At 37.1% G+C, this 27620-nt stretch overlaps 1 protein-coding gene across 4 annotated transcripts in view; it reads right to left on the bottom strand.

Moving 5' to 3' along the window:
• LOC139968844 (uncharacterized) overlaps positions 1 to 27620 on the bottom strand; it is a 188241-nt gene that overhangs the window by 135745 nt on the left and 24876 nt on the right. Inside the window, exon 1 of one of the 4 annotated variants that reach the window (XM_071973346.1) lies at positions 894 to 1160. The exons of 2 other annotated variants lie outside the window; for them this stretch is intronic. In XM_071973346.1, coding sequence (XP_071829447.1) covers positions 894 to 941 — 48 coding nt within the window. In that variant the 5' untranslated portion in view covers positions 942 to 1160. Of the gene's footprint in view, positions 1 to 893; positions 1161 to 27620 lie in introns of those variants that run through there. One more of the 4 variants, XM_071973361.1, reaches the window with a different exon arrangement.

Here is a 27620-nt window from a genome sequence, read left to right on the forward strand (position 1 = left end):
ATGATCAGGATGGAAACAGGAAATGGAAATACCTGACTCTTAATATATATCTATATATCTATATATATCTATATATGTCTATATATATCTATATATATATCTATATATATATATCTATTTATGTGTGTGCCTTCATATGATAGTATTAAAACAAAAATTCTCTAGCTTACTTTTAAAACATTTATTCGTTTTTGCTGTTTAAAATTCTATATAAGTGTAATGAGGCGAACTATTGACTCATTTGAATTCCTGGGCAGCATACAATGAACACAGGTCTCTCGCTAGCAAACTTTCCCTTTGGGCAACTGCTCGGATTAATTCCAAGAGGCAGGTGGTGATGGATAATAATCGTAGCTACATCAATGACTTGAGTAATTAGTCTCTTAGTACAAAGTATAGACTCATTTAATGAAATTTTCATACCAAAATAACCATTATATCAAGAAATTAGACAGACAGACAGACAGGCCAATCAGGGATTGCCATATTCATATTTAACCTCACCTACCAGGTCGGTGTGCAAATCCCCTTTTCAAAACTCGCACAAAAATTCACAAATAGTTACCAGTACAACTTAAACTTTTAATCTAAATGTGCCTCAGAATGTACCACTTGTCTTCTAAAATGTCATTATCTTTTCTTTTTTTTTGACTAAGGGAGGATGCTCCCAGATCCCCTTATATAGGAGAGCGCTTCAACAATCCCAGTGCCACACCTAATCTCCTTCATATGTAGAAATCTTGGATTCACTCACGCCGATACTGTACACATTGTATAACATGTGACTCTATACTGCAGGATTGCAGAGTGTTAGCATATATATATATATATAACTGATATCACATCCATGAAGGAGTGAAAAACATGAAGCTTTCATGTTTGTCTGTACTAACCATCCAGTCTTCTGGCCAAGCCTCTTCTTTGTAAACTGGGGCAGCCATTTCTGACTAGGTCCAGAAACCATGCGCAGGTTCGGCGGGGAGGTTTTATCCAAATAACGAATCCAAAAACGTGTACACGGTTTTACAAATGAAACATTCGACGATCCGTAGCTACAGTACATACATGTAGAAATAGTGTGTGTATCCTTCCCTTTATTCATCTACTTTATCAAAGTCACAAAATATGATAAGCACCCACGCCTGGTGGTGTCTATCAGCATTCCTGATCACGTCAGTTCAGTGGAAATACTGTCTTACCGTGAGCAAAGTACAGAAGCTTTAACGAGTTGAGCAAACAAGGCACCCTGACATGTGCATACACCATCACTGACTGTAACAATACAAATCTAAACAAGAAAGGGCCTTCAGCAACAGGCCACAATCCAAAGCAAAAACATTTTACCTGCAAAGAATGTTTTTAAGTTCGTGAACCCTATCTTAAAGAGACTGATTCCCAGATGAGCTGACTAGAAAAGTTTAATTACCAAAATTCAACTCTTCTTTTTATCCCCCCCCCCCCCCTTTTTTTTTTGTTGGATTCTTTGCATTACTATGAGAAAGAGAATTATGATCAGATTCTGATCAGATCACGGTTTGAATTGTCCACCATTAGCAGCAAAAGGAAGATATAAAGGTTAAAAGACAACATTCAATAGAAGAGGAACCCTCCTCACCTGAGGGTATAACTGTCTGGAATGAATAAACGCACCTTGCCTTGTAAAGACACCTTCCTTTTACAGCCTGAGAATAAAGCTGCTGGCAAAGATTGAGTGAACCAGGAGTTAAGAATATTCAAGAACATTCATTACATACTGTGTGAAATTGCCATCTTTGTCATCTTTGAATGATGGTTCCACACTCACATGAAAACCATTGCTAGGAACATTATATTGAGAACCATTACTATGCCAACCCCCCCCCCCCTAAGATGACAAAAGTTTAACCTGTTTATTGTTTTAAACCTTTGTCAAGCCATTATTACAATGACCCTACATCCCTTTTCAGGCCACATCCCTACACCTAGTTTACCCCCATATGGCTATTAAACGTCACATAAATTTTGACCTCCAAAAAAAAGTATAGGGTTCTTGTCCTCACTTAGGTGGATCCACATACCAAGAATCAATTTCACAAACACACGCCCCCCTCCCCCTCCCCCAACACACAGACACAAGCGCCATCACCATCGCATAGACTTCCTTTTGAATGCAGCAAGGAATCAACAATTCTTTCATTAACCTAACTAGTCTCTAAATTTCTTAGTCTCTTAAGATTTTTAATAGTCAATGGTTAAGGGATTTAGATGACATTGGAAATTAAATATCTGTCAATGAAGTATGTCTGCGCTGGTCTGGGATGATTAGATTGGTGGGGAGGAGGGGTATTAAAATAATATAACGACTATTGCGAGGGTCTTGAAATGTTCCCAACATGCTCAGTGGTTAACATTTCTACTATTTTCAGGCAATGTTTACTACTGAATGTTTTTGTAGACATGATGGTCATTCAGATTGGGAATGGAGGAAACACTAGTTTACAGAAGATGGAGGGGGCATGGGCCCCCTGTGCCTGTTCTGGCTACAAGCCTACCACTATCATGCCAACATGTACCAAGGACATAATAGGCACGGTAGAACGGGTGCTAAGGTTGTGAGGAGACAGGTGAGCGAGGAGGGAAGTAAATCCCCCCCCCCCCGATCCTCCTGACATCCACACAACGGAGCAAGACTTAAGTAGCTCATGTCTGAGTACGGTATCCTACAGTAAATGAATCTGTAACACTTACTTCAATGACTGTAGTTATTGGTACTAATTGGTATTTATGCAATTACTTTATTATGTCAATGGTGTAAATCTCATTAAAGGTAATTAAATAAATCTTCTTCACTACAGTATAAAGACACCAAACATAGTAATAACTACCCAATCTAATTCATTACCCCTTATAGTTACTTTCATCCTGTTTGTACTTTAAACATGGACAGAGACATGACTGCACCTCCCCTGCCCCCCCCCCTCCCTGGTGTTCCTATTTTAAATTTTAAAGTGAACTCTTTCACAGGACATGGTGAGGAAATATGTGGCTTTGCCAATGGATGTTATACAAAATAGGCCTAATGTATTCATGTATGGCCAGCTCTCATAAAACTATTACATCATATTTAAGCAAGAAAATCTTGTCAAAGAGATTTGTAGCAGTGTTAGTTTAAATTTCATCAAAGGGTATGGTTGTTTTGGGTAATAAATTCTAGCAACATTTTGCTGCCTAAACATACTACTAGTAATATTTCATTGATAATAGCCCCTTCCCTTTAAGATCCTACCGACATAAAATTATCAGTGTAAACTGGCAGACAGTAGCTGAGCGGATTTGCTGGTAGGAAAAGCTACACCATACCAATGCATATTGGAAGAAACCATAAATATATATACTTAACTGACATTGAAGCAGTGTATAAAGTACACTATGTATTAAATTTGACAAAAATAGCCAGAGAGTTGTGCACATCAAAATTGATAGGATAGAGTCCAGCTTGAAATTTAGTTTACTTGCAAATTATCTTAACTTTGGTTGCCAATTATTAAGTGACCTTACTGAATATAACAACCCTGGAATAATGTTATATCCTAAAAGCAAAGTCAAATCTATGTGGTTGAAACCATTCAGCTGCTTCGTAGACAGCGTCCATCCATATAGGTGTGTCTTATTTGCAGCACTTGGTATGACGTACAGCCTTCTCAACGCTACATGAAATCATACCTAGGGAGACTCTAGCATTCATACTGTAATATCCATTAATGTTATGAATGAAAAACAGCTCAAGAGTACAAACACCTGTTCGTCAAAGTCAGAAACAGTCACACACAGAGTACTGAAATGGAAACAAGAATTACAACCAGAAAAGCCAGTTGGTTTTGTGATTCCTTTGCCATACAATTTGCTCAAAACTCCAATTAGCTGTCTGACTAAAATGTAGATCAGGTTGAATTAAATTTGTCCAAGAAATTAAGTGAGAACCAGAAAAGATCAGAGGTTCTTAAGCTCTATTGTTTGTAACACACCCACCCTTGTGGGCATCAACACATTTCATCCACTGGTAAGGATTTTATAGTATACTAGAACTTTTATTCCAAAATGTTTCAATATATACATTTAAGGTGACCTCGAATGACCATTGAACTTCACAGAAAAGAATAGGGTTCTTGTACTTAATAAGAGGGATCCACATACCAAGTATGAAGTTAATCCACCGTGAACTTTTTTGAGTTACGGTGTTTACAATCAAGTTTCACATGCACAGACACAGACACACATATACTGGTGTGGTGTCCTAAGCCAGAATACAAAATAAGTGTGCGTGCACACACAGACACACCTACACACACACAACTGCCATCACCATCGCATAGATTCCTTCTGCCTCTGGCAAGGAATCAAAAATCCTCAGAGGGGTGCACCATAGTAATTTATAAATGTCAAAAATTGGTTAAATTAGGGAATATTCTAATGTGTTCCTTAACAAGAAAAAAATTATATTATTCCATATCTCTAGTCAAAAGTTCAAATCTCAATGATATTGTGCGTTGACAATATACATAATTATTTTGCCAGATGTAACGATCTTGCAGAGCTGCTATGAAATGCATCACGGCGGGTGGGTGGTCTGTGATGTTTTATCCTAATGGTGCTACAGTAGTACTACCGTTGGTATGTTTGTTTAGCTGCCAATATACTCTGAATTTGAGGTACATACAGGTACTAGCTCCCTCCATGAGTCAATGAGTAGTACATTACAAAGAAACATTCCAAAACAGTGTTTCAGGGTTACCAGGTCATTCTAGACATGATAGAATGAGAGTGCGAAGGTTGTGGGTTGACAGGTAAGCGAGGAACGAAGTAAATATAAAAAAGATCTTTCACTCAGTTGCTTTGATCATGTCATTCACACACTTTTGATACAGATACATTAATAAATTTGAAGAAAATTTGAAATTCATATAATTTATCTTTGCTTTAAAATAAGCTTAAATATATACATTCCATCGCAAAACATGTCAAAACGCTACCAATCACATCAACCAAATCCATCTGTTTAGCAAAATAATTGCAATCGCACGTATTCCATCATTTTCACAAATCTTGACTCTTTAGAAGAAAACAAAATGATCCAATCAGGTCGAAACAGCAAATAACCCCCATCCCTACCCCTTCCCTGTATCTTTTTGACAATGAATCAGATGACTTGCCAACAGCAGTCCTGTTTATTTTGGGAATGCATTGGATTTCAAGTTTAATCATTCTGTTCCATATATGTGACTCCTATCAAAAACATGCATTGCTTCATGAAAATATAATGTACTATTACTCCATTGATTGGGAAACTCTTGGCCATAGGTTCTTCCCACGCAATCTGTGGGTAGCCTATAGTTTCCATGCATTCAGTAAACACACCAACAATAAGCACCATGCAGCTGTTTCAACTATGTATACATTGGTCCTTTGAAGTCATCAATCAAATATGTATAGGTCTTTTTTCTTATTTTTGTGAACTTAGTTAGTATATATGTACAGTAAACATTAAATAGAACCAACCGTGACTAAGTACTAGGCAGTATGTAGATCTCTCTAGGCAGTATGTAGATCTCTCTAGGCAGTATTAAAGTAGATCTCTCCTGGTATGGAGTATGAGTGTTGAGTAAAGTAGATCTCTCCTGTTATGACATACAATGGTTGAGTACAAGTAGATCTCTCCTGTTATGACATACAATGGTTGAGTATAAGTAGATCTCTCCTGTTATGACATACAATAGTTGAGTACAAGTAGATCTCTCCTGTTATGACATACAATGGTTGAGTACAAGTAGATCTCTCCTGTTATGACATACAATGGTTGAGTACAAGTAGATCTCTCCTGTTATGACATACAATGGTTGAGCACAAGTAGATCTCTCCTGTTATGACATACAATGGTTGAGTACAAGTAGATCTCTCCTGTTATGACATACAATGGTTGAGCACAAGTAGATCTCTCCTGTTATGACATACAATGGTTGAGTACAAGTAGATCTCTCCTGTTATGACATACAATGGTTAAGTACAAGTAGATCTCTCTTGTTATGACATACAATGGTTGAGTACAAGTAGATCTCTCCTGTTATGACATACAATGGTTGAGTACAAGTAGATCTCTCCTGTTATGACATACAATGGTTGAGTACAAGTATAACTCTCTTGGCATGGAGTACAAGTGTAAGTACAAGGCTCTAAGCATGACTGAGTACCAGTACTTATATTTAATTGTGCACTAGTATCTAAACTAGATTCCAGAATGTCCCAAATACAAGTAAGAGTACCGATCCATGACGAGGAAGAGTACAAGTACAGGCAATTTGCTACGATATGAGTACCAATGATCGAAATATGTCCGCATCTCTCACTTTATATATTAGTGACATACAGTACATTACATAGCTTTCAGAGCTTTATTCTTTAATAAGTAAAGTTACAATGTTTATCACAAAGAACCATAACATCTACATTATCTGGAGTTTAAGGCAGAACCTAGTGGTTGTCAATGTGAACAATAAAGATTCCTATACACCACCTACGTATATATACCTCAGAATCATGTCTGTAATTACAATGTTTATCACAAAGTACCATAAGATAGATCTGGAGTTCATATAGAACAATATATATTATATATATATTATCTATATTATATATATTATCTGGAGTTCATATGAACAATAAAGGTTCCTATACACCACCTACGAATATACCTCAGTATCATGCCTGTTCATTTTAATTTCAATTCACAGTGTGTATGTCAACACACTATAACATGCATAGTGTCACTGCTGCATTGAAGAAACACTGTACAATTAATGTGTGACCCTGTTTGCAATGATACAACACCTATTGGTTATTTTGCTTGCAAGTAGAAGATGTGCTTTGGATACATACACGTGCCATTTCACACAATTATTAACACTTGGGATTTCATACCTGGCTATACAGTCTGGATAAGGGATTACAATAATCCCTGCTGCCTGCAGGAAAATAATTTAGTGTTCAAATCATTCTTGTGTCAGATCGCAGCTTTTGATGTTACTGAAGTATATATGTCTCTTATTAAGTACTATGGTCGATGTGTACAAACTTGCTATACATAGATCTTTGAAATTTGTATGTATCAATTTTGCCCATATTGTTTAACATTTTGCAATGCGATACTAGACAAATTACTCCCTGACCTGGAATCACTACTCATTCTACCCAAGACAAGTTCACATACACACATGTACACATACATACATACACTTTTCACCACTCTCCCATTAATACAATATTTCTAAATCATACTCCTATTTTGACTGTGTAGAAATGCATGTATTGCGCATTATTAGAGTTTCATGAATGTAAATCGATTTACCAAATCTTATTCCTAATTGATACTTACAGTATTACACTGTACTATACAGTGCATCAACTCTTGACTTTCATTCACTTTCTTAGAAAAAAAATTCTTCAAACATAGAATATTATTTGTACACAATATGCAACTTTTCTTAAACATTATAACTGAATCTTCTTCTTGATTTGACCCACAAACCAGTGTTACAGACAACTATTCAAGTGTACAATTTAGTTTATCTGCATTATAGTGCAGATGTAGTTGATTTTAAGAGAGAAATGACTCAATTATTTTTTTTTTTTTTTTTTTACAAAACTAAGTAAAAAACTTTGATAACACACTGTACATCAATCACAATTATCACAAAATTTGGAAAATTCATTAAATTACATGTATACAGTCTAACACCAGTCCAAGGCAGCTAGTTGACATAACTGTAATTGAAAACTGTAACACTGTCACCTCTCAAAACTCCCAGGAGAATTTTCGAACCGAGTTAAAACTTTTAATGTTAACTCACCTTCTTGCGCATTTTGTACAAAGCCGCTTTTTGCCAAAATTTGGGCATGAATATGGTTCTTGAATTTGTAAAGGATATTAGGCACAAAAAACCTTGCCACTGGAAGACAACTCGCTTATAATCCTACCGATCAAAAACAAGACACTCACTCCTTCCTTCTCGAGGGTGTTCCAGATTTCATGGCATGGATTTCCTCTCAATCCTTATCGTCGTATTCTCTCAAGAATCTGTCCAATACTTACATCCAAACAACCATGTTTTCCACTTCTACTGGTTTTTTCAATTTTAATATATTTTATCCTCTCTCTCTGTCTCTCCGTCTCTTCCTAGTAGTGTCACCTAAGACTGTCCTTTGGGTCAAGCCGCTTGCGTGTTACCGCACATGGACGTTAACTAGCCTCAGAGACGTTCAGCTGCATTCTAACCACTTAGGCTGAATAAATCCCCGTACCAGAGAAACCAACAGCTTCAAGAGAGAGGCTTGAATAAATTTGAATACGAGATAGTTAAGGGCATTTTTACAGATCACGTATCCTTTTGTAATCTCCCCTCGCCGCATCCAATGCCAAGAATGTCTTTTTTCGAGATCGGCGCAGATGTAGCTCGACTAACGGATCACAAGCGATTGAACTGCCGATGCAGTCTTCTCATGTGCCTACTGCTTCTACGACATCCGTCATATTCTTCCACATCTTCAATCTAGATTAGAGCTAGCATATATATTTTTTTCTCATATTATTCTGTTATTCTCTAGAGTATAAGGACACATACAGGGATGATGTGAACAAAATCACTTTTACTTTCCCACTCACCAAAGAAAGAAAAAGAAAAACAATTCTCCTTGGATTCACCCCGGACACCTGCACATGTGATAATATCCTTGCATGCCAATTAAAAAAATTTACTTCTCGGGGAAAAAACTGTTCTTATCCCACGAAAAAGATTTGTTTTGCTTGACAAACGCTTTCTAAATAAACAGGAAATTCCCTCCAAATATTGGGGACATGACCTTTACAAAGATTAATGTTTAATATCTACCTCGATCGAGTCCTCCACGAGAGGAGAAAATGATGAAATGTTAAGTGTACATAATTTCTGTAAAGTTGCTGCAGAAACATGTCCCTGGGGTGATTAAGGAATATTAGGGGGGAAACTGTTTATTACAGAAGTCTCTAGGAAGATCATGACATTTAACTTGTGCAAATTATATCTGTTTTTTTGCTCCCAAAAATAGGATGCACTACCACAGGACATTAATTCCCACTAAAACTGGCTGCTAAATAGATGAAATCATGCAAAATCTAATATTAGTTAGATCTATCCTATCAAAATATTACATATTTCAATACCGTTTATTACTAGTAAATGTTCTGCACATATTAATGTCTAATTGTACTGATTCGATCAATACTTCCTCTTTCGATAAAAATGGACATTAAGATAAACCATGGAACAAGACGATACAAAACACACAAAGTGCGAAAAACAAGAATTGGTTTCATATTTCACAAGCAAAAGAGTACTAAATATTGACATGTGTGGAGGGTTGCAGAAAAACAAATTTCCCTCCCCTTCCCTTTCAAAAATGGAATCAAAATAATGAATTGCTAATTTCTAATTGTTCGCAGGATGTTGACGAGCAACCCAGTCGTCTCACTTTTGACCTGATCAATAGATCAAGTAATAACCATATTTTGATCAATAGTTGGAGTGGCCGTAGACTAATTTCGAACTGGGTTTTGCAGCCCTGTTTCGTTCGGCCCCTCAACTTGTCATTTGCAATTTGGACTTGGCTGGACTTAGTTTAATACAAATCCAGAAAAGTTTGTCTATCCTGCAAACGTAATGTAATATACTTTTTATGCGATAAATTTGTAAAGCTTTTGATAATACCCAAATTCTTCCTTCATGACCAGTGTGATACCTTGTGGACTAAAGCAACAGTTGTTTCACCTCTGTACCTTCTTTACTTATTACTTAATTATTACTTGCTAACAACAGAGAGTGACCGATTCAAATGTAGCTTTAATAAGTTCATTTGACACTGGTATCTGAGGAATTTACTACCAGTTTTATTAATCATAACCCTCCTTTCCAATCTACCTTCTGGACTCCTGACAAAGGCCCGAGTTGAGGGGGGGGGAGGGAGGATGGGGAGACTAAAGTCCAGTGTTGTTGAAATTGCTGCCTATAGTGTACACCCCTTCCACCACCCCCACTGACCATCATGGTGTTCATAATGTCATATTGAAGCTTATACATTACACCTCCTCTAGAGGAATTGCAGGAAGGATCAGGAGGGAATTCACACACTTCTGTCATGACCATGGCATCTTGGGACTTATAATGACAAAAAGCTTTACTTTACACAAAATTCTACTTTCCTTTTCACATGAACTTTTGTATCAAGTGTCATGAATACAAACAAAACTAACCCAAGACAAGAAAGTACACAGTGATTTTAACACTTCAGGTATCTGTTATTACCATAATCTTTTCTTCTAGTTTTTTAATATTCTTTTTCAAAGTTGCAGTGATCCTTCGACCTTCGTCGGTCTGTAATCCTGCATTGATGTCAACCCAAGACTGTTTTCAAAGCCATCAGAGCCTATCAACCTTGAATACACTGACTGCAAATTTCAGACTGCAGAATTAACTTTAATTTCAATTAAAGCAGCATTTTTTTGTGCAATTTTAGCAAAGCTCCAGAGGATAATTCAACAATAAGATTGCAATTTTACAAATACAGCGAACAGATGTTCATTCTTCAAGGTCCAACTTCCCAACCCCTCTCCCCCATCCCAGGTCATCATCACTCCAAGCCTTTGTTCACATACTGTATAAGAGAACGCAGCAGGGATCTGCTACATAAACCGAGGGCATCAACTTGGTTGTTTTATGTTCACACATTCTGGACCAGATCCTGCATTCATGATCTTCCTTTCGAGAGCACCTTGTTACGTTAACGTCCAGGGATCACATGCACAGTAACTTTCCTTCTTCGCTTCCCTACAAACACATACAGGTTTGAATCTCACGGTGGGGCACACTCTAGTCCTATAGCCAAAGCTACTTGATTTTACAATCATTGTGACCATTTTTCATCCACCACCCAATCTGAAATTTAGACGGTGTCTGGGATCTGGACTTATTACCTTCTGAGGTGAAAAACAAAATCTAAACTTCTAAAAGGTAAACAAGGCCCTGAATCAGGACATTCTAGACATGGTAAAATGAGGGTGCTAATGTTGTGGAGAGACAGGTAAGCGAGTAGTAAATTCACCAATCTGAGGCAATTTCCTTTCTCTCATTTTCCCTCCTCCCAATGATAAGGAACCTTAAAACAGAAAGAGGATGAAGAGTTGTAAAGAAGGGAAGCTACCAAATATATGATTTGACAGGAAACCAGTAAGGAAAGGATTTTTCACACTGCTTTAATTTACATGATAGTACAACTGAGAATCATCTCAAAGTCAAATATAATATCATCGAGAACAACAGTTAATGTCAGTACAAGACTCTCCGCACATTATTATTACCCACCAAGGGCATGATTACAACAAATGTAAAATCAAGTACAGATGTGGGTTGTACAGCTGTAATTTACATCCAGAATTATAAGCTCTCACAAATTAGCCAGGCTTATCCACTTGTGTGACAACGACGAATAACAATTTGAGAAAATTACACTTTTCACACACTGGATCAACTCTGGAAAATCTTTTCAAGAGTTCGAGGATAGTCCTTGAAATGAACGCATAGGCTCTGCGTCAAAGCCTTCTTGGTTTTGATTTTTCCTGTGCATCTTCTCTCATCCCTACCCTTGCCTGTCCTCTCCCTGCCCCCCTGCCCCCCTCCCCCCGTTCTTTCCTTTCCTTTTTTCTTATTCTGATTTTCTATCACAATTGTCACTTGATTTCTATACACGAATAAACTTCATATAATAAAGGTTAATATTTAATCTGATATTTAGGGTCAACACCACAATGAAGAAAACCACATAAGACATGCGTACAGTCTGCATAATTTCTCACTGCTTTTAGTATTATGAAGCAAAAAAGGCAACAGCCTCACTTACCACCCTCTCCCAATTCCCCCCCCCTCCCTCTCTCTCTTCTCTCCCATCATCCCCCTCCTACCCCATCAACCTTCCCAAAGCCCCAGTATTTTGCATTGTTCAAAACAATTACATTCAAACAGTGATCAGCTACCAATGCATTAATTTGCAACTATAGCCCTACATGTAAAAGAACGGCCTCAAGATCTCAACATAACAGTTTGTTCTCTAGATGCACAAGACCCACCCTCCATACGCTGATTATGAACTATTGACATTTCATATTGCATAAATTGCAGCATATTAGTTTCCTAAATCAATATAAATACCATCACCGTGTGTCTTGTAAAATGATCCCTTATAAACAGGAAAAACAAAAACAAAACAAGAAGCTGGCTTTGGGTTGTATAAATATAATTCATAAATATGATAATCATTTTTCTGGTAATTCCTATCATTTCCATCCCTTAGAGTAAAACAACTACAGCACAGTGACTCATTAAACTATCAGAATGCTAATTTATAGTCTGTTCAACTTATGACTCCCATCTCGTAAGGACCCTTGGGCATGGTTCCTAATTCCAATGCATCAACTTTCTGTTTCAGAACTCCTATTTTCAAATCAGACTTCATTTCACATTTTTCCACTTCCTAATCATGAATCTTTCACAGATTTTATAGGGTGAATGAGGCCTCTCAGCCAAGTTTCCAAGGAAACATCACAAAACACCAAAGGCACTAGAACCTGCTCCAAAAAAAAAAAAGATATTTATTGGGGCAGTCCATTATGGAGTACCGATCATTACCAGAACATTGACCATATGGTAAACTAATATATATTCTGATCAAACCTTGAAATCAGCTATAATGTCAAAGTTCTGGATAAATATTTGAGAAAAAAAAATGACAAATTAAATTTGACCAATCTGCTACACATGAAGGAAGATTTGTACCATTTGTTTACATTGTAAATCAAACCCACTGTACTTATCTGAGCAGAAAGGGGTGGGAGATGGGGTAAGATATATAGGGTGTGTGATGGGGTAGGATATGGGATGGGAGATTGGGTGGTACAGTAGATTGGGTGGGAGAAGGGTTGGAGATGGCATCAGAGATGGGGTAGGGAGATGTGATGGGGAAAAGGGATGAGAGGGAAGGAGAAGCAGATGACATAGAAGAAGAGTGTTTAAGATATTGAGGAAGGAAAACATTGTTTTTCAATACTAAATGAGCAGAAAATAACACTTGGTAATTGATGTATGATATGGCATCAGTCAACCCAATCACATCTGCATTCTATACCATTCAATCCTTTACCTTCCCCAGCTCCAAGCCCCCCCCTCCCCCACCCCATCTCCTTCCTTCACTCCAAAATGAGCTCCAATTTTTTTTTTTCTCACTGCATGTTTGACAACCCTGATCTTTACTAACGAAACCAAAAAGACCTGACTCTACCTCAAGGCTGTAGATACTTAACTTGTGTATGATCCCATAAATAATATGGTGGAAGCTACTTATTAAAATATTAATACACCTGTAACACTAAGTAAGACTTGAAAGTAAATAATCCATGTTTTATACACAAATTTATCGACTAAAATATTCTAGAAAGTTTATTCTCATCATTTCATGTAATGTTAATTTTATATTTCAACAACAAAAAATTCTGTATAGGCTACTTGTACCTCCAATATAGATGAGGAAAGCAAATTTGACATAAATTAACATAGTAAATTTGTGAAACTGCACACAGTTGTTGAAATAAAAACAGCCAGTACAGTAGGTATTTGACATTAGTTCAAAGAACTACTGTATTACATATACCAATATTGAGTAATGTAAATACTTTCTTTCACCTCTGTGTATCCCTCCCCCTCCCCATCCTTCCACCTACCCTTCCCTCATCCCTCCCTCAATCTGCACTCCCAAGAGCATTACCGTTTTATATGGGCAAAGGAAACTCTGCTTCACATAACAATTTGTCCATCTTCATTCAATTTTCAAATTGATCATAAACATATGATATGATATTTTACATGATACTGTCACCCCTCCTGACTAATAGACAGTAATTCTAAACAACCACTTTCAGCAAAAACAGAAAGATATATTTAAAATTATTATATATTCTGTGTGATAAGTGTCATGAGTTCAATTCCTTATAGCCATCGAAATACTAACAGTGTAGCCTTGATGTTTAAGTTAACAACACAGTGTAGTAGTACTTACTACTTCTCTTTATTGCTATATATGCATACAGACAGCAATCTCACATGCTTTCCAATACACAACACATAAAGCTCACTTTATTACACACAAATAAGGGCGTTTTCCTCAGCAGCAAAATTCTGCAGCCGATGCTGTGCATTCATTCCCAAAGCAATGTCTCTTTTTTTTTCTTTTTTTCTGGAAAAAAAATACTGGGGGCGCTATTTAGAAATGGGATCAATAATATGTGTCTGTTCAGTATTATTTGTCTCAAGATGACTCATAGGCTAGGTATATTGTAGCTATTGAAAATACAAGCAGCTGTGCATGTATGTCATCAGCATTGAAACTCTGTGTGAAGCCAGAGGTAGTACACCTTCTAGAATAGAGAGAGAGAGCCTCTGTTGCTAATTATGCAGAAGATGCAGAGAGAAGAGGCTGCCAGAGTCTGCTCGCTCTTGCATCTTCGGGTAGCATCTTCATCCTCTGTACACACACATGCGCCATGTATCAAGGGAGTACAACAGACAAATCTGAATAAATTAAAACACGGTCGTGACAGTTTCAAATTTAGTGAGGTATCCTCCATGTTTTTAAAATACAGCGTGCGCGTGGCAAACTTTATGAGTCCACGGGTAAAAACATTGAGATTTCCAGACATAGGTAGACATAATAGGCTTTGAGGAATTAAATATAACGATAAAACTGTTGTCAGGGTTGGTGTTAAAACCATAAGCACTTGCTGTTAAATAATCTGAAACTGGGTTAATTTATCCATTTGGCTGGTAAAACTTCAGTTCGACACAACATATGTATGTGACCTAGTATTGGAATTGAATTTAACAACAATCTTCATAATGCATACAAGTTTCCCAGTAAGCTATGAATTCATACCAAACGGAAGTGTGCAGAGAATACTACTAAAATCTTGCAAGTACATTGCTATGGTTGCATCTGGTCTAATTTTTAGTTTTATTTATATAATCTTGATTAGTGAAACTTACTCTTTTTCTGTTAATGCAACATCAGGAGAGAAGGCAGAAGGGTGGGTAGAGGGATTGTGGAAGGGCAGAAAGGGGGGGGGGTAGAATACGGTTCAAATCTAAGCTTCTCAATATTGCATTTAGCATACTAACAATGCTACAATTTCTTTCAGATGTTGAATTGTGTGTGAAAACAGTTAAATGTATTGTATTTGGATTATTTTGCGACAAAAATTCTGGGGTGGGATGGGGTGAAAAGACTGGGGGAGGTAGGTAACATGGATAGAACAGAGTTGGAATGAAGGGGAAGGGGAGGATTGAAGGGGAAGGGGAGGATTGAAGGGGAAGGGGAGGATAGAGGATAGAAGATGACAGTAAGGATATGATGGAGTAAACTTTCAGTATTTAAAAACAATGATCTTATCTATCCAAATATGTGTAAAACCACTAATAGATATTATTTGACAAGAACCCTAGAAATGCTTCTCCATTTCTGCCACCTTCAAATCAAATTTTTTATATTGTATTTTTAAATTGTTGCAAACTGTTAAGTACTGCAAAGCTCATCAAAAATATTGAACAAATATCATAGAATTTTGTGAATTCAATGTTATTCTTTGTTTTGTCTTTTTTAATACTGTTCATATACAAGAACTAATATTTGTAAACAAAATCAGATATCACATGTCTCTTGAAGTTTTAATTATCACAAAGACCTTTTAATTATCAAATGCTCCTAAACAGAGTAATTGGATATTTTCTCAGATATTTCTCAGATCACTTATACAAAGTAAAACGATGGTTCATAATGCTCAAAGAGCAACAAACAGGTTTCACATTTTCTGAATCATATCAATGAATCCCTCCCCAGTGACTAAAAGAGTATTAAACTCAAAGAGTATTCAACTCCTTATATAGCAATAAAGTCAGTCAGCTAATAGATCCAACTCCCTGCATAGCAATGAAGTCAGTCGCCCATACTGTAGATGAACTCCATCACTATAAGCAATGCATCATGCCATCATCCAAAGATATCAACATAAACACTGTACTGAGGGCAGTATTTCAAAGCTTTCAAATAGTAACAATGGAAGACCCAGTAACAACAGGGACAAGACATATATATCCTTGCTGCAGCTACACTGTAGGTTCAATATATATATAAATATATATATATATATATATATGTATATCCGGTGTCAGTACAAACAACAACTAAGATTGTTAATTTGGACCAGTACTAAACAGAATGTAAATATGTTAGTATTGTATGTCACCAATAAAAATCACCTTCACAAGTAGGTGGTGCATACCAAGCCAAGCTGTTATCTCTTGCATGACCCCTGCTTGAACCCTTCTGACCCACTATAAAGTAGACTCTGCTTGAGGATGTTAGAATTGCTCATGTGGAGTGGGAGACAGGTAAGAGAGGAGCGAACTTAATTTGCTGTTTAAATCATTGAAGTTAGCAAGGGGGGGGGGGCCTGAATTTATTTGGCATGAGTGGTGATTAAGGAGGGGAAGTTTATACATAAATTATAAAACTTACTGGTTTATATATTTACGAGTGACCCACTTACCTGTCTCCCCACAACCTATGCACCGCATTCTACCGTGTCTAGAATGCCCTGGTAATCTTTTAACACTGTACACCCTCATTGGCCCTAATGGCCTTCCTTCATTTTTCTACCCACAAAGTGTCTCAATGTCTAAATATTGAAATCGTAATGAGTTGGAAAATCAAGAACAGTGAAAAATCTTCCAGCATCCACCGTTATTCGAACACGGGCCTCCCGCTTTATATGCGGACACCCTAACCACTATAGGCTATGGACGCTAATTGTATGTCCAGAGGTGCGAAATCGGTAAGGAAGGTCGTCATTCCACTGTAGGCATTTGTCACCTGCATCGAACAATACTAGTTCTGTTTTTGGTGACATATTTTGCCTTACTCTAGAGATGAAACAGATATATACATATATAGCCATGACTTATGATGACTGCAATCCTAATAAAATCTGTTAAGTACCTTCTATCAACTTTTCATTAAGAAAATGATCTTGTGAAGAAATTAGGGAGGTCAAAAATTTTAGCCACAACTCTGAATGGTCTTTCACAGGTACCAGGTGTGTAAGGTGACAAAATCGTCAATGTGGGAAAAGCTGAGATATTTCACATGAAAAGTTCGGACAAGTCTTAAACAAGAACTATTTATGATGAGAAAGGTATAACAAAACTTACAAAAACGTATTTTCCACAAAAGTGGTCCATGACGTGACCTCGTTGAAACCCCACACTTAGAAAAAGCTTACAAGTAACGAAAGTACATGCAAATGATCAAACATCTTATAAGAAGTATAACAGATAAAACATGTATACAAAAGGTGAGAAACCGCCCATCCGCAAAACGTATCTGTAAACACTTTGGACGGTAGAATGAGAAGAAAGGGCATTGACCTGATAGGACCGGTCACTGAGGGTGCACAGTGTTAAAAGATTACCAGGGCATACTAGACACAGTAGAATGAGGTGCTAATGTTGTGGGGAGACAGGTAAGCGGGGAACGAAGTAAATCCTAGGGAATTGAATGATAGTAGACAATTAAATAGGGCTCTAATTGAAGTTGAGAGATGCCCTGCAAGGTCTTGGGTGTTGCTGTGTCAAAGGTCACACTTGTATGTAAAAATGTTTTTAAGGTTTAGAAGATTGAGATGCAATACAGGTATCATTTAGGAGGGTAGGCCGATTCAATGCAATAAATTTCTGTGCTGATTAAAAAGCTTGTTGTGATCAAATTAATTTCCATTACCAGGAACAAGGGAAGAACCACTGTTGGTAGGCTGCCAAGTAGCCAGTTGAGAATTGCTTTACTGCATTGGTATGCGGTACAGAGCTGTTATCTTCAAACCCTCATGTTTTATCCACACTGAGGTGGTTGTAATCTCAATATAAAAAAAAGACAGTGCACAAAGATACACAAATAAAATAGAATGTTAAGTACTAATTTATGAAAGTGTTTTACTGGTTGCTAACAGTTGAAGTTGGCTAGCAATCACCACATGAAACTTTTCGGCCAGGATTATTACTATTAAAGCAGGCTAAGCTTCACAAACCTGCTACCAAAGTGTATTGACAAAATTTATACTGTTCAAGGGTAAAAAACCTGTCTCAAGATTTTAAACATGTTGTGACAGAATTTATGCCAAACAAGAAAAACATGTTACGAAAGTATACTCCATAACTGCACACAGGCTGGGCAACTTGGGGTAATTTTTTTCCCTCCCTGGGCAGACCACTGTGCCCCCAACCCTCTTCCCTGACCCTCTTCATTTTCCACTACCATATATATACAAAGTTTAAAAGTTACAGGACCCCATTATTGTGCCCCCTCTTTAAATTGTCGGGCGCCCCAGACTCAGAATTCCTGGCTACGGGTCTGTATGACTGGAGACCTTTGATTGCGATCATAACTAGAGATACTTGCAGCTTCATATTCAGAAAGGTTTGTAGATGCAACAAAGTGCTATAAATGAACTAAAATGTATTGGTCATACCTTCTCTATTCATTACTCTTCATCAAGCAAGCTTGTTCAAAGTTCTAAGTCTGCATATTCTTCCAAAACTGAAAGGGAATGTTTTGGTTGCTATCTGACCAAACGTGAGTACTCTTAATACCTTTAATCAAGCACATGAATGTTTACTACTTTGCAGCATGAGTCATCACCCGTAGCAACATGAAAGTATGGCTGATTTCTCTTTTGTCACCTTTTCTGAATGCTTACAGACAAATCAATAGTTATGATATGCTGTAGTTCTATTTACAACTTCTACCATTGAGAAATAAAAAAAACACATGTGCATGTACATATAGGCAGAATGCACTAAAGATTTACGGTCATCTTATGTGTAAGAAGACCCAGACAAACATGAAATTCAAGACATTAAACAACAACAACAAAAGCTGGAAGATATAATTCTGATAATATTCTACTTCAAAGGTAATGCATACCTAGAATCTGAAGCAGAGCATTTAACAATTTATATTGCTTGTATCATTTAGAGCAATTCACAACCCAAAAACAACGACTATTGTATATTACATACATCTTGGTAAGTTACAAGGAACACGTCTCCCTCTTTCTATTTTCTCGTTATTTGAACTCATCTGGAAACAGCTGCGATGACATCAAATAATTATGATGAGAGACTAAGAGACTGCTCGACTGTGATGGCCAGGCCGCCGCGGTCGCCGCCCAATTCCTGCTAAGATGGGCAGAATAATCAGGTACATCTTCTTTTCCCCGCAGTGCCCCGGCTTCTCAATCAATTATGACAACTAGTACCAATAGAGCATTTCAAGAAACACACAAGGGAAATACTCAAATGTGCCAAAGGTAACACACATAAAATGGAGAGTAGTTGAAAGATTATCCATTATATAGCCACTGTATAGCATTAGGTGGATAAGATGGCTTACCTAAGGGATCTGATGTGTAGACACGATTGAATTGATACGTGCGTAAGGAAAATACCTCCCTATACCTAAAGCCGTGTATATGGCCATTACACTGATGATATATATGGCAGAACTAGCTGAGATGTATTAACTTCAATGCTCCTGGTAGATATTTTTGCTACTACAGTCAGTCATACAGTACAGTCAGTCCCCAGTTCAAGTCACTCCAAGATTAATGTATGTCGTCCAGTTACAGAGTTGTTGACAATTGACAATTCATAATCATGGACATTAAATATGACTCTAAGAGACTGACTTCGGTCAGCTTGCGGCTTTGATAAGCCAAGGAGGCTTCTTCGCGAGTTCCTGCTTGCAGGAGGATCTAAAATACATACACACATATTGCCTTACTGAACCAACATGTTCCAATGCACTAGTTAGCTGACCTATACCAGTTTACCTTACAATCCCTATGACATATTTACTTTAACTTTCAAAAGGTGTGATTATTAGCTAATTATTTGGATTGCATTTTACATTTAAGTAATAAAAAAAAAGGTCCACCTCAATTCTTATCAATATGTACAGTATGTTAGGCTAACTAGGCCTAGCTTATCACATGTGAAAAACTGAGAGTGAATGAATATGCTCATAAAAGTGTGATTTGTTGAATTTAGCAGCATATTGTACATCATGGACAATATTTCTGTTTCAGTTTACGACATACATTTATCTGTCAACTCTTGTTGATGCATGCTTAAAGACACAAAGCAGTACTTGGCTACCAAACTTTACTAGTAATAAACACTTTGTCCTTCCTTATTACTTTACTTAGTTGCATAATATGTTCAAACAAACAAGAGGAGCATTTAAAGTATCTTTTACTGAACAAGAACTTGATAACAGAGGGTACTTGTAGAGAGGAGACAGGTAACATCTTACTTTTCTTCCTCAAACAAAAGAAAACCTAAATAATTTACACATTTGATGTTATTTATTTGAGATGATCATGTCCTTATATACTGAATATATATACAGTAACCTATTAACACTTATATCTTAAATGGTTCCCATATCAGCAAAACATCATCAAAGGACCAAATATTCCACAACCAAGAAACTCTATAAACAATTTCATACATTACGCTACAATTCATCACACTATCATTACACAAATATAATATATTGCTAAGAGAAAAAATCAGAATGTTGTTTGAACCTAAACATCTGAAGGTTATTTTTAGCCCTTACTGCCCAGGATTGGTTGGTTTATTGGTAGAAGCAGAGCTATTAACCTTCTCCATGAATCCATCCAAAGCAGATGATTAAAGTTCACAGAAATGTTATCAACCTTTCTAAGACAGTGCATTCCAAACCTGAGAGGCAGGAGAGTGTTGTTTTGATATCAGGTATCTACCCGAATCTGTTTACCTTGGAGATTTCAGAAGTTTGGGGGGCACCTAGCCCATCTTCAAGAATGCATAAACATCAATTATCGGCTCGTCAAGAACAACAACATTCGATGATCATATGAACTGACTTCATTCTAGAGCTTGTTTCTATCATTCTTTCTATTTATTCCCTATTTCTTTTTTTTCTCTGATTGGGGTTTTAGTTATTAAAAATATATATATGTATTTGGAAAGAATTAACAGCTTCAAAGGCAGGCTGTACTTTCCACTTTCTACCATGAAATGTTTTTGCCTTTGTTCATGTCTCTCTCTCTCCCCCTCTCTCGCTCTCTTATCTTGGCTTAGTTTTTTCTGTTTGTTTTTAGACTGCAGCACTTAAGAGATGCTCATTGCAAGTTTGGAGGCAGTATCCTAAATCAAAATACATACAGTACCACTGGGAGAATTCGCTGACACAGTTTAAAAGCAACATTTTCAGTTGAATCTTAGAAGACTTTTCCGTTCTAATATCCCAATGACAATGAAGCTTGTTTGTTTCAGTTAATCACATTTTAATTCAAGTAATTCATATTACCAGGAAAAGTTGAACGTCTTTCAATGAGTGTTTTCATTTATTTATTCATTCCAGTGTAAATATCTAATTCACAGGAGGAGTCACAAACTATGTTAAACAGGAAGAACAACTAGTATATATAAAAGGAAAATAAAGAGAAAACAGTTAAGATGATAGGATATCATATTAAATACATCTACACATGTATATAAAGTATACATAAAACGATGTCGTTTTGGGTTTCCATATCTGATTAGTAGAATTGTAGCAGAATATGTGTTGAATTTGTCCAACTAAAACTGCTAATTATAAAACCGTTCATCTTTGATCAACTATAACCTACATTTTAATCAGCATTTGTGTTTGACATTGCAACACAAGTTACATATAAATTGTTCAGCCGAATTTGGTCAGAGCAAGCAAGGCTGGGAGACAATTGGAATCGTGCTCATTCATCACTTCTTAGCAGACGTCGAGTAAAAACAATAGCTTAGACAATTTTTCTATGTACAGTATAATCAGTTGCAATCATACTTTCATCAATACTTGGCATGTTTCATTAAACTACATTGCAAATTACTGTAAATAGTAGCAATTATATTTATGCAAAATTATGCAAATTATGCAAATTATATTTATGCATCAAATCCCTTGATTATCTCCCATATCTTAAAAATAAATAATATACAAGACATCATACATAAAAGTATATCAAACGGTCAAAGGTCGCCAATCAATTAGTAGACTAGAGGGGGAGGGGGGCATAGTTTCATAAAAGTACCATTCAAAGTGAGGTAACACAAGATGGATCACACATCGTAATCAAGACAGGATTGTATGGTATGAAGTTAATTTAAGTCTTGTACCACCACTGTTAATCTGTCACTACAATATGGACAGGAATTTGGAGTCCAATTACTACTTAATTAGTTTTCAGTCAGATGTTTGACCTTAAACATACTACATCAATTTCACTTGAAGCTTCCCGACCAAATGTCTTATATAACCATCTGAGCAATACCATAATTCGATGGGACTTGTCCGGTCTAACCAGCTGAGTGACCTAACCACGGTAAACTCAAGCTTGCCATTGAATAATTGCTCAGGATTTTCCTTCAACCGGGTTAATTCGAAACGCCTGATATTCCAGAAGGAGAACCGAATCTACTGTATATAGCTTTGCTATTTGACATCTTATGAAAACCTAGCAGCTGTATTAATGAACAGCTCAGCGATACCACTTTGCGCGGTTGTCAATATTTCAGAAATTCTATCTTCTAGATGTGATGACAAACCGTGCTGACGATGAATAATCTGGACAGGTATTCCGCAGGCCTCCCAATGACTCACAGATCTACTCAAGACTAGCTCGTCATAATTGCAACCGAATCATCATCGACAAACCGGTGGGTTCCTCCTCAATAAAAGGACGGGCTAATGGTAGAATTTGCAACCTGTAAGCAAATCTCCCTGTATAATGTAAACAACTGTAATTAAAGACTGGCAGTTGTCCCAAAACTTTCATGTAGGATGACCTGATCCGAAAATAATCAAATAGGGGGGGAAATGGCGAGCATAACCGACCGAGCAAATAAGCTAGGCTGGGGAACTGGGGCAGAAATTCTCTGGCTGAGCAGGTTGGTCGTTGAGCTACATCCAGACAGTTGTGCAAGATGTGAGTAATAAGCTCGATGTCGTGTCTTTGATGAGGATGGCCATCATAGTCAATTATCGAAAGGCATACGTAGAATGGTAGGAAGCAGGAAAACTCAACAACACAGCTTTATTTGAGAAGTTACAAATGGTGCCTAGGAGAAAAAAAATTCCGGTCTTGGTTCTTTTCTGTTTCTGGTTCTATCTCTGTTTAGCAGCTATTGTTTCATCTTTATTGTGTTAAATATTACTTTATGCTCCACAATTACAACACAATTAGATGATCTCGGTTCTTTTTCTGTTTCTCTTTTTATCTCTGTTAAGTAGCTTTTCTTTTAATCTGATTTTTTTTTTTTAATTTTTTTTTATGCTCCATAAATACAACTCCTTCTAGATCTGCACAGAAGCAACCTTTTCCCCGCTTTTTTCTTCTTGCTCTCTTTTCTTGGAGCGTGTGCAGTGGGATAGCTATCGCTGGATGACACTTCATATTTCTCACGATCTATACTGGAATACCCACAAACTCACATAATAAGCTTCATTTACTTCTACTACTACTACGTAAAGAAACGGTCTTCCATTAAACTAGAATATTTTTTCTGGAAAGGATTATCAAAAGGTTGTCGACACGGAACAGCCAGAAAAACGCAAAAACAGTTGTATAAATCACAAGCGAGAATTTTGGGGAAAAACACGTGTAGTAACTTCCGGGGTGGTAGTTACGGAAGGAGGAGTTAGTGGGCGTTGCCCAGGGAGTGAGGGCGCAGTGCTCAAACGTTTCCAAATGTGTAGTTAGGTAGATAGGAAAATGCAATTGTGGAGTGGGAGACAGGTAAGAGAGGAGCGAAGTAAATCTATAAGATCATCCACGACTCTCACACTGTAGCCAAGCCACAGAAATCATCGGGCCTCTCTATCATCAATAACAAAATCATATCATGAAAGTTAAGTGAAGTAGTTTTCATATATTCGGCTGATCTAAAAGATAAGAGAGAGCAATTCCTAGGATATCTTCCCTTCTCTTCATGAAGCAGGTATCCTAGCAACATTCACACTTGATGATTTCCACACCTCTAATCTCATTTAGGTAACTACATCTTGCAGGAACATATATTGATTAATGAAATATGCTCCATCAAACATCGCCACTCGAGCAAATCTTATCATGTTCATCTTACAGCTTCATTGCTATAGCTCTAAAAGAGCCTCACTCAAGATGAGGAAAAAAACCAGGGGTTTTCTAGTCACTAAACCGACAAGGAAGAAGGTAAAAAATGAGTACTGGTGCAATCACATTAAGGTATATATGTTGGGTCATATTCATCAAGCCAGAAACATCAGAGGGTTAATCTCAGGTGTCTTCATATTCACAATCTTACTGTAGGTCACAGTTCCGTACGAATAACATTAAGAAGAATCCAGACGAAAAAAATGCACAATGCAGGCAATTTGGATGGTAAAATGAGAAGGAAGGGCATTGACCGGAGTGGAAGGTCATAGAGGGCGCAGAGTGTTAAAAGGTTACCAGTTCATTTTAGGTACGGTAGAATGAGGGAGCTAAGGTTGTGGGGAGACAGGTAAGCGAGGAGCGAAGAAAATTCACATTTTACAAAATACTGGATACGTGAACATCATATCCAGGCATACATCATACATGATACCAGGTGTATTTGCATAAATTAGGACGCTGGGACAATATCAGGACACCATGAATAATTAATGTTACCTCAAAGAATGTATACAAGGTGTCACTTTCATCACAGCAGGAATAAAAAAAATAAAAACATTTTCAATACTTATGTTGTAAGGGAAGCCGATTATTATGTCCTTTTCTTTCAATAAATTTATTTCCCTCAATGTTCTTGAAATTGTAGTTCCTTTTTGTCATAATTACACATTGTCCTATATTCCTTATCAAAAATATGTCCATGGTCAGAATAGCTTAAAGAATTATAAAAAAAAAGCTTAATTTTATAATAATTCTTTTTTTAAATTCTGTAAAGACTGGGAGCAGAACCTCTTTAATTATTCTCCAGTTCATTTTGTCCTAGTGAATGATGAAAATTAACATTTATGATGAAGAGCCCAAGATTTCCGACAACGACAGTTACACATACTGTGCAAATGATGTTTGACAACATAATCCCTAATGCACTGTAAACTTTCTGATGTAAAACGACATATTGCATCAAATTTCATCTAATTTACTGATCCAGAATGGAATATATCATAATAAATAAATCAAACCAGAAAATTTGGGTAATGGTTAAATTGCAGAGCCTCCCTCAGTTTAATGTTGTAGTGAAAACTAAACGAAATCAATTCAAGCAGAATAATTTACAGCTTGTAAGGGAAGGCAGAGGCAGTACAAGTTCAGGTAGATATGGAGTGATGGACCAAAAAAGAAACTGGAAATATTTATGACAGAGCAACATGGTAAAGTATAGAGCAGAGACCAACTTTACAGAATATGGCTGAAGACAGTAGCTCTCTATGTCTGTTGGTAAAACACATGTATTGTCTACTACCCGGAGGTCAGTACTGGTTCTTATCCAGTTTCCGGCCCAAAATTGTGAGTAAAATTAAATTTTAAACCGATGGAAATGGTCCTCTAGTCACCAAATTGTTACTCAAATGATAGAATGCTTATACGTATATATGGCGCGTCCAAAGGCATAACCAGACTTTTTCATATGGGAGGGTCTGAGGGGGTAACAAAGAGTTCAAGTGGGGGGGGGGAGTTTCGTGTGACTATAGTTCGATTAAACACTTACAGATAAATATTGCAGATAATGCAATGAGGACTGTTGGATTGTAATTTTCATAAACCTTTTTAATGTAAAATAAAAATGAATTCAAACAGAACCCTGGAAGAATAAATATTTCAAAAAACAAATATTCTTCATGTTTTTTTTACACCTGTAAAGATAGAACAATTCGGTGTTCTTGATCATCAAACACTAACACATCATTGGGGAATTTGCCACAAGACACTTTCCTTTGGCCATATTTAATATTACCCCGCTGCACACCCCTCTTGGCCTATAAAATTAAACTTGGATGATGCTGCTTCCACAGATGGGATAACTCTGGGGCAAATACCCTTTCCTAAACCTACTCGTTATGACTTATAAGGGCATACAATTAAGGATAGGGACTGGCCTTTCAACATTCTCTATTACACCTAATCCTTCTATAAAAGTCTTAAATTCTCTTTAAAATGCTCATAGAGTTCTTTCTCCCCTGAAGTACCCTTCATTATCATCCCTAGTTTGATCTCATCTTGTGTCAAACCACACCTTGGCTTAAGCCTCTATACAAGACATGGCATTGTTACTACAATTTCCCTTATCATAAATTTATTGAATTCCACAGGGCTCTGGTATCATTACAGCCAAGAAGATGACGATATCACACCAAGCATTGATATTTATCTCCTCTGCACCTCTTCGGTGGCGAGGTCCGATACTACTCTATAGTTTTTTAACGTCTTTTAACGTCAGCATGTGCGAGTGAGTAATTCGAGTATGTTTATGGTAGGACACGAAAGTCACTGCATGTTATTTAAACTATTGGACACACGAATCTTACAGCATTTGTAATTGAATCATCGTCGCGATTCGCATCGCTCTGGACTATGATTAAGTGGTAACGATAGTATAAGGGTTACACGAAAGACCAAATGAGAGGAGCAGGGTGAGGTCTTGTGAAATCTGATAGATATTTATTTAGACTTTCATGGATCAGAATATAAATTAAGGACTATAGCATTTCTGGTCTGAATGTACACCATACAGAAGGGAACATTCTACACAGGTGACTTTAACTACTGTGCTCACTTTTAGCAAATCGCATAGTAGCTGATTATTAAACACTACAATTGGCCATGGAAGTCATGGTTAGGGCCAGGGAGGTCAGGTTGGGCCAGTGAAGTCATGGTTGGGCCAGGTAGGTCATTGTAGGGCCAGGGAAGTCATGGTTGGGCCAGGGAGGTCGACCAGGTTGGGCCAGTGAAGTCATGGTTCGGCCAGGGAGGTCATGGTTGGGCCAATTTGTTTTATACAGTTGTCAAACATTACCAACTACTGTAAGCTGGGAAGTAAACCAAGTTAGTTTATGCTTGTTGAACAAGGGGAAAAGTAAATTACTTTCTGTATCTAAGTATTGTGGCATATTCCTCACATATGCACAGGCCTACTTGCAGGTGTACAGCCGTGTTACAGCTAAGAGACCATCGCATGACAAATGAAGCTTTAAAATATCCATACAACAAATGAAAAACAGCTGGGTGAAAAACAACAATGTTCGAGAAACGGGCAGTGGAGATATCAACTCCAAAAAGCTAGGAGCGAGGCTGAAATGAGCTCATGAATGCTTTACGGGCACATTGACCCCAACTTGTATTAGAGGTTGTATTT

This window comes from Apostichopus japonicus, chromosome 6 (assembly GCF_037975245.1).
Source record: "Apostichopus japonicus isolate 1M-3 chromosome 6, ASM3797524v1, whole genome shotgun sequence".
NCBI lineage: Eukaryota > Metazoa > Echinodermata > Holothuroidea > Aspidochirotida > Stichopodidae > Apostichopus > Apostichopus japonicus.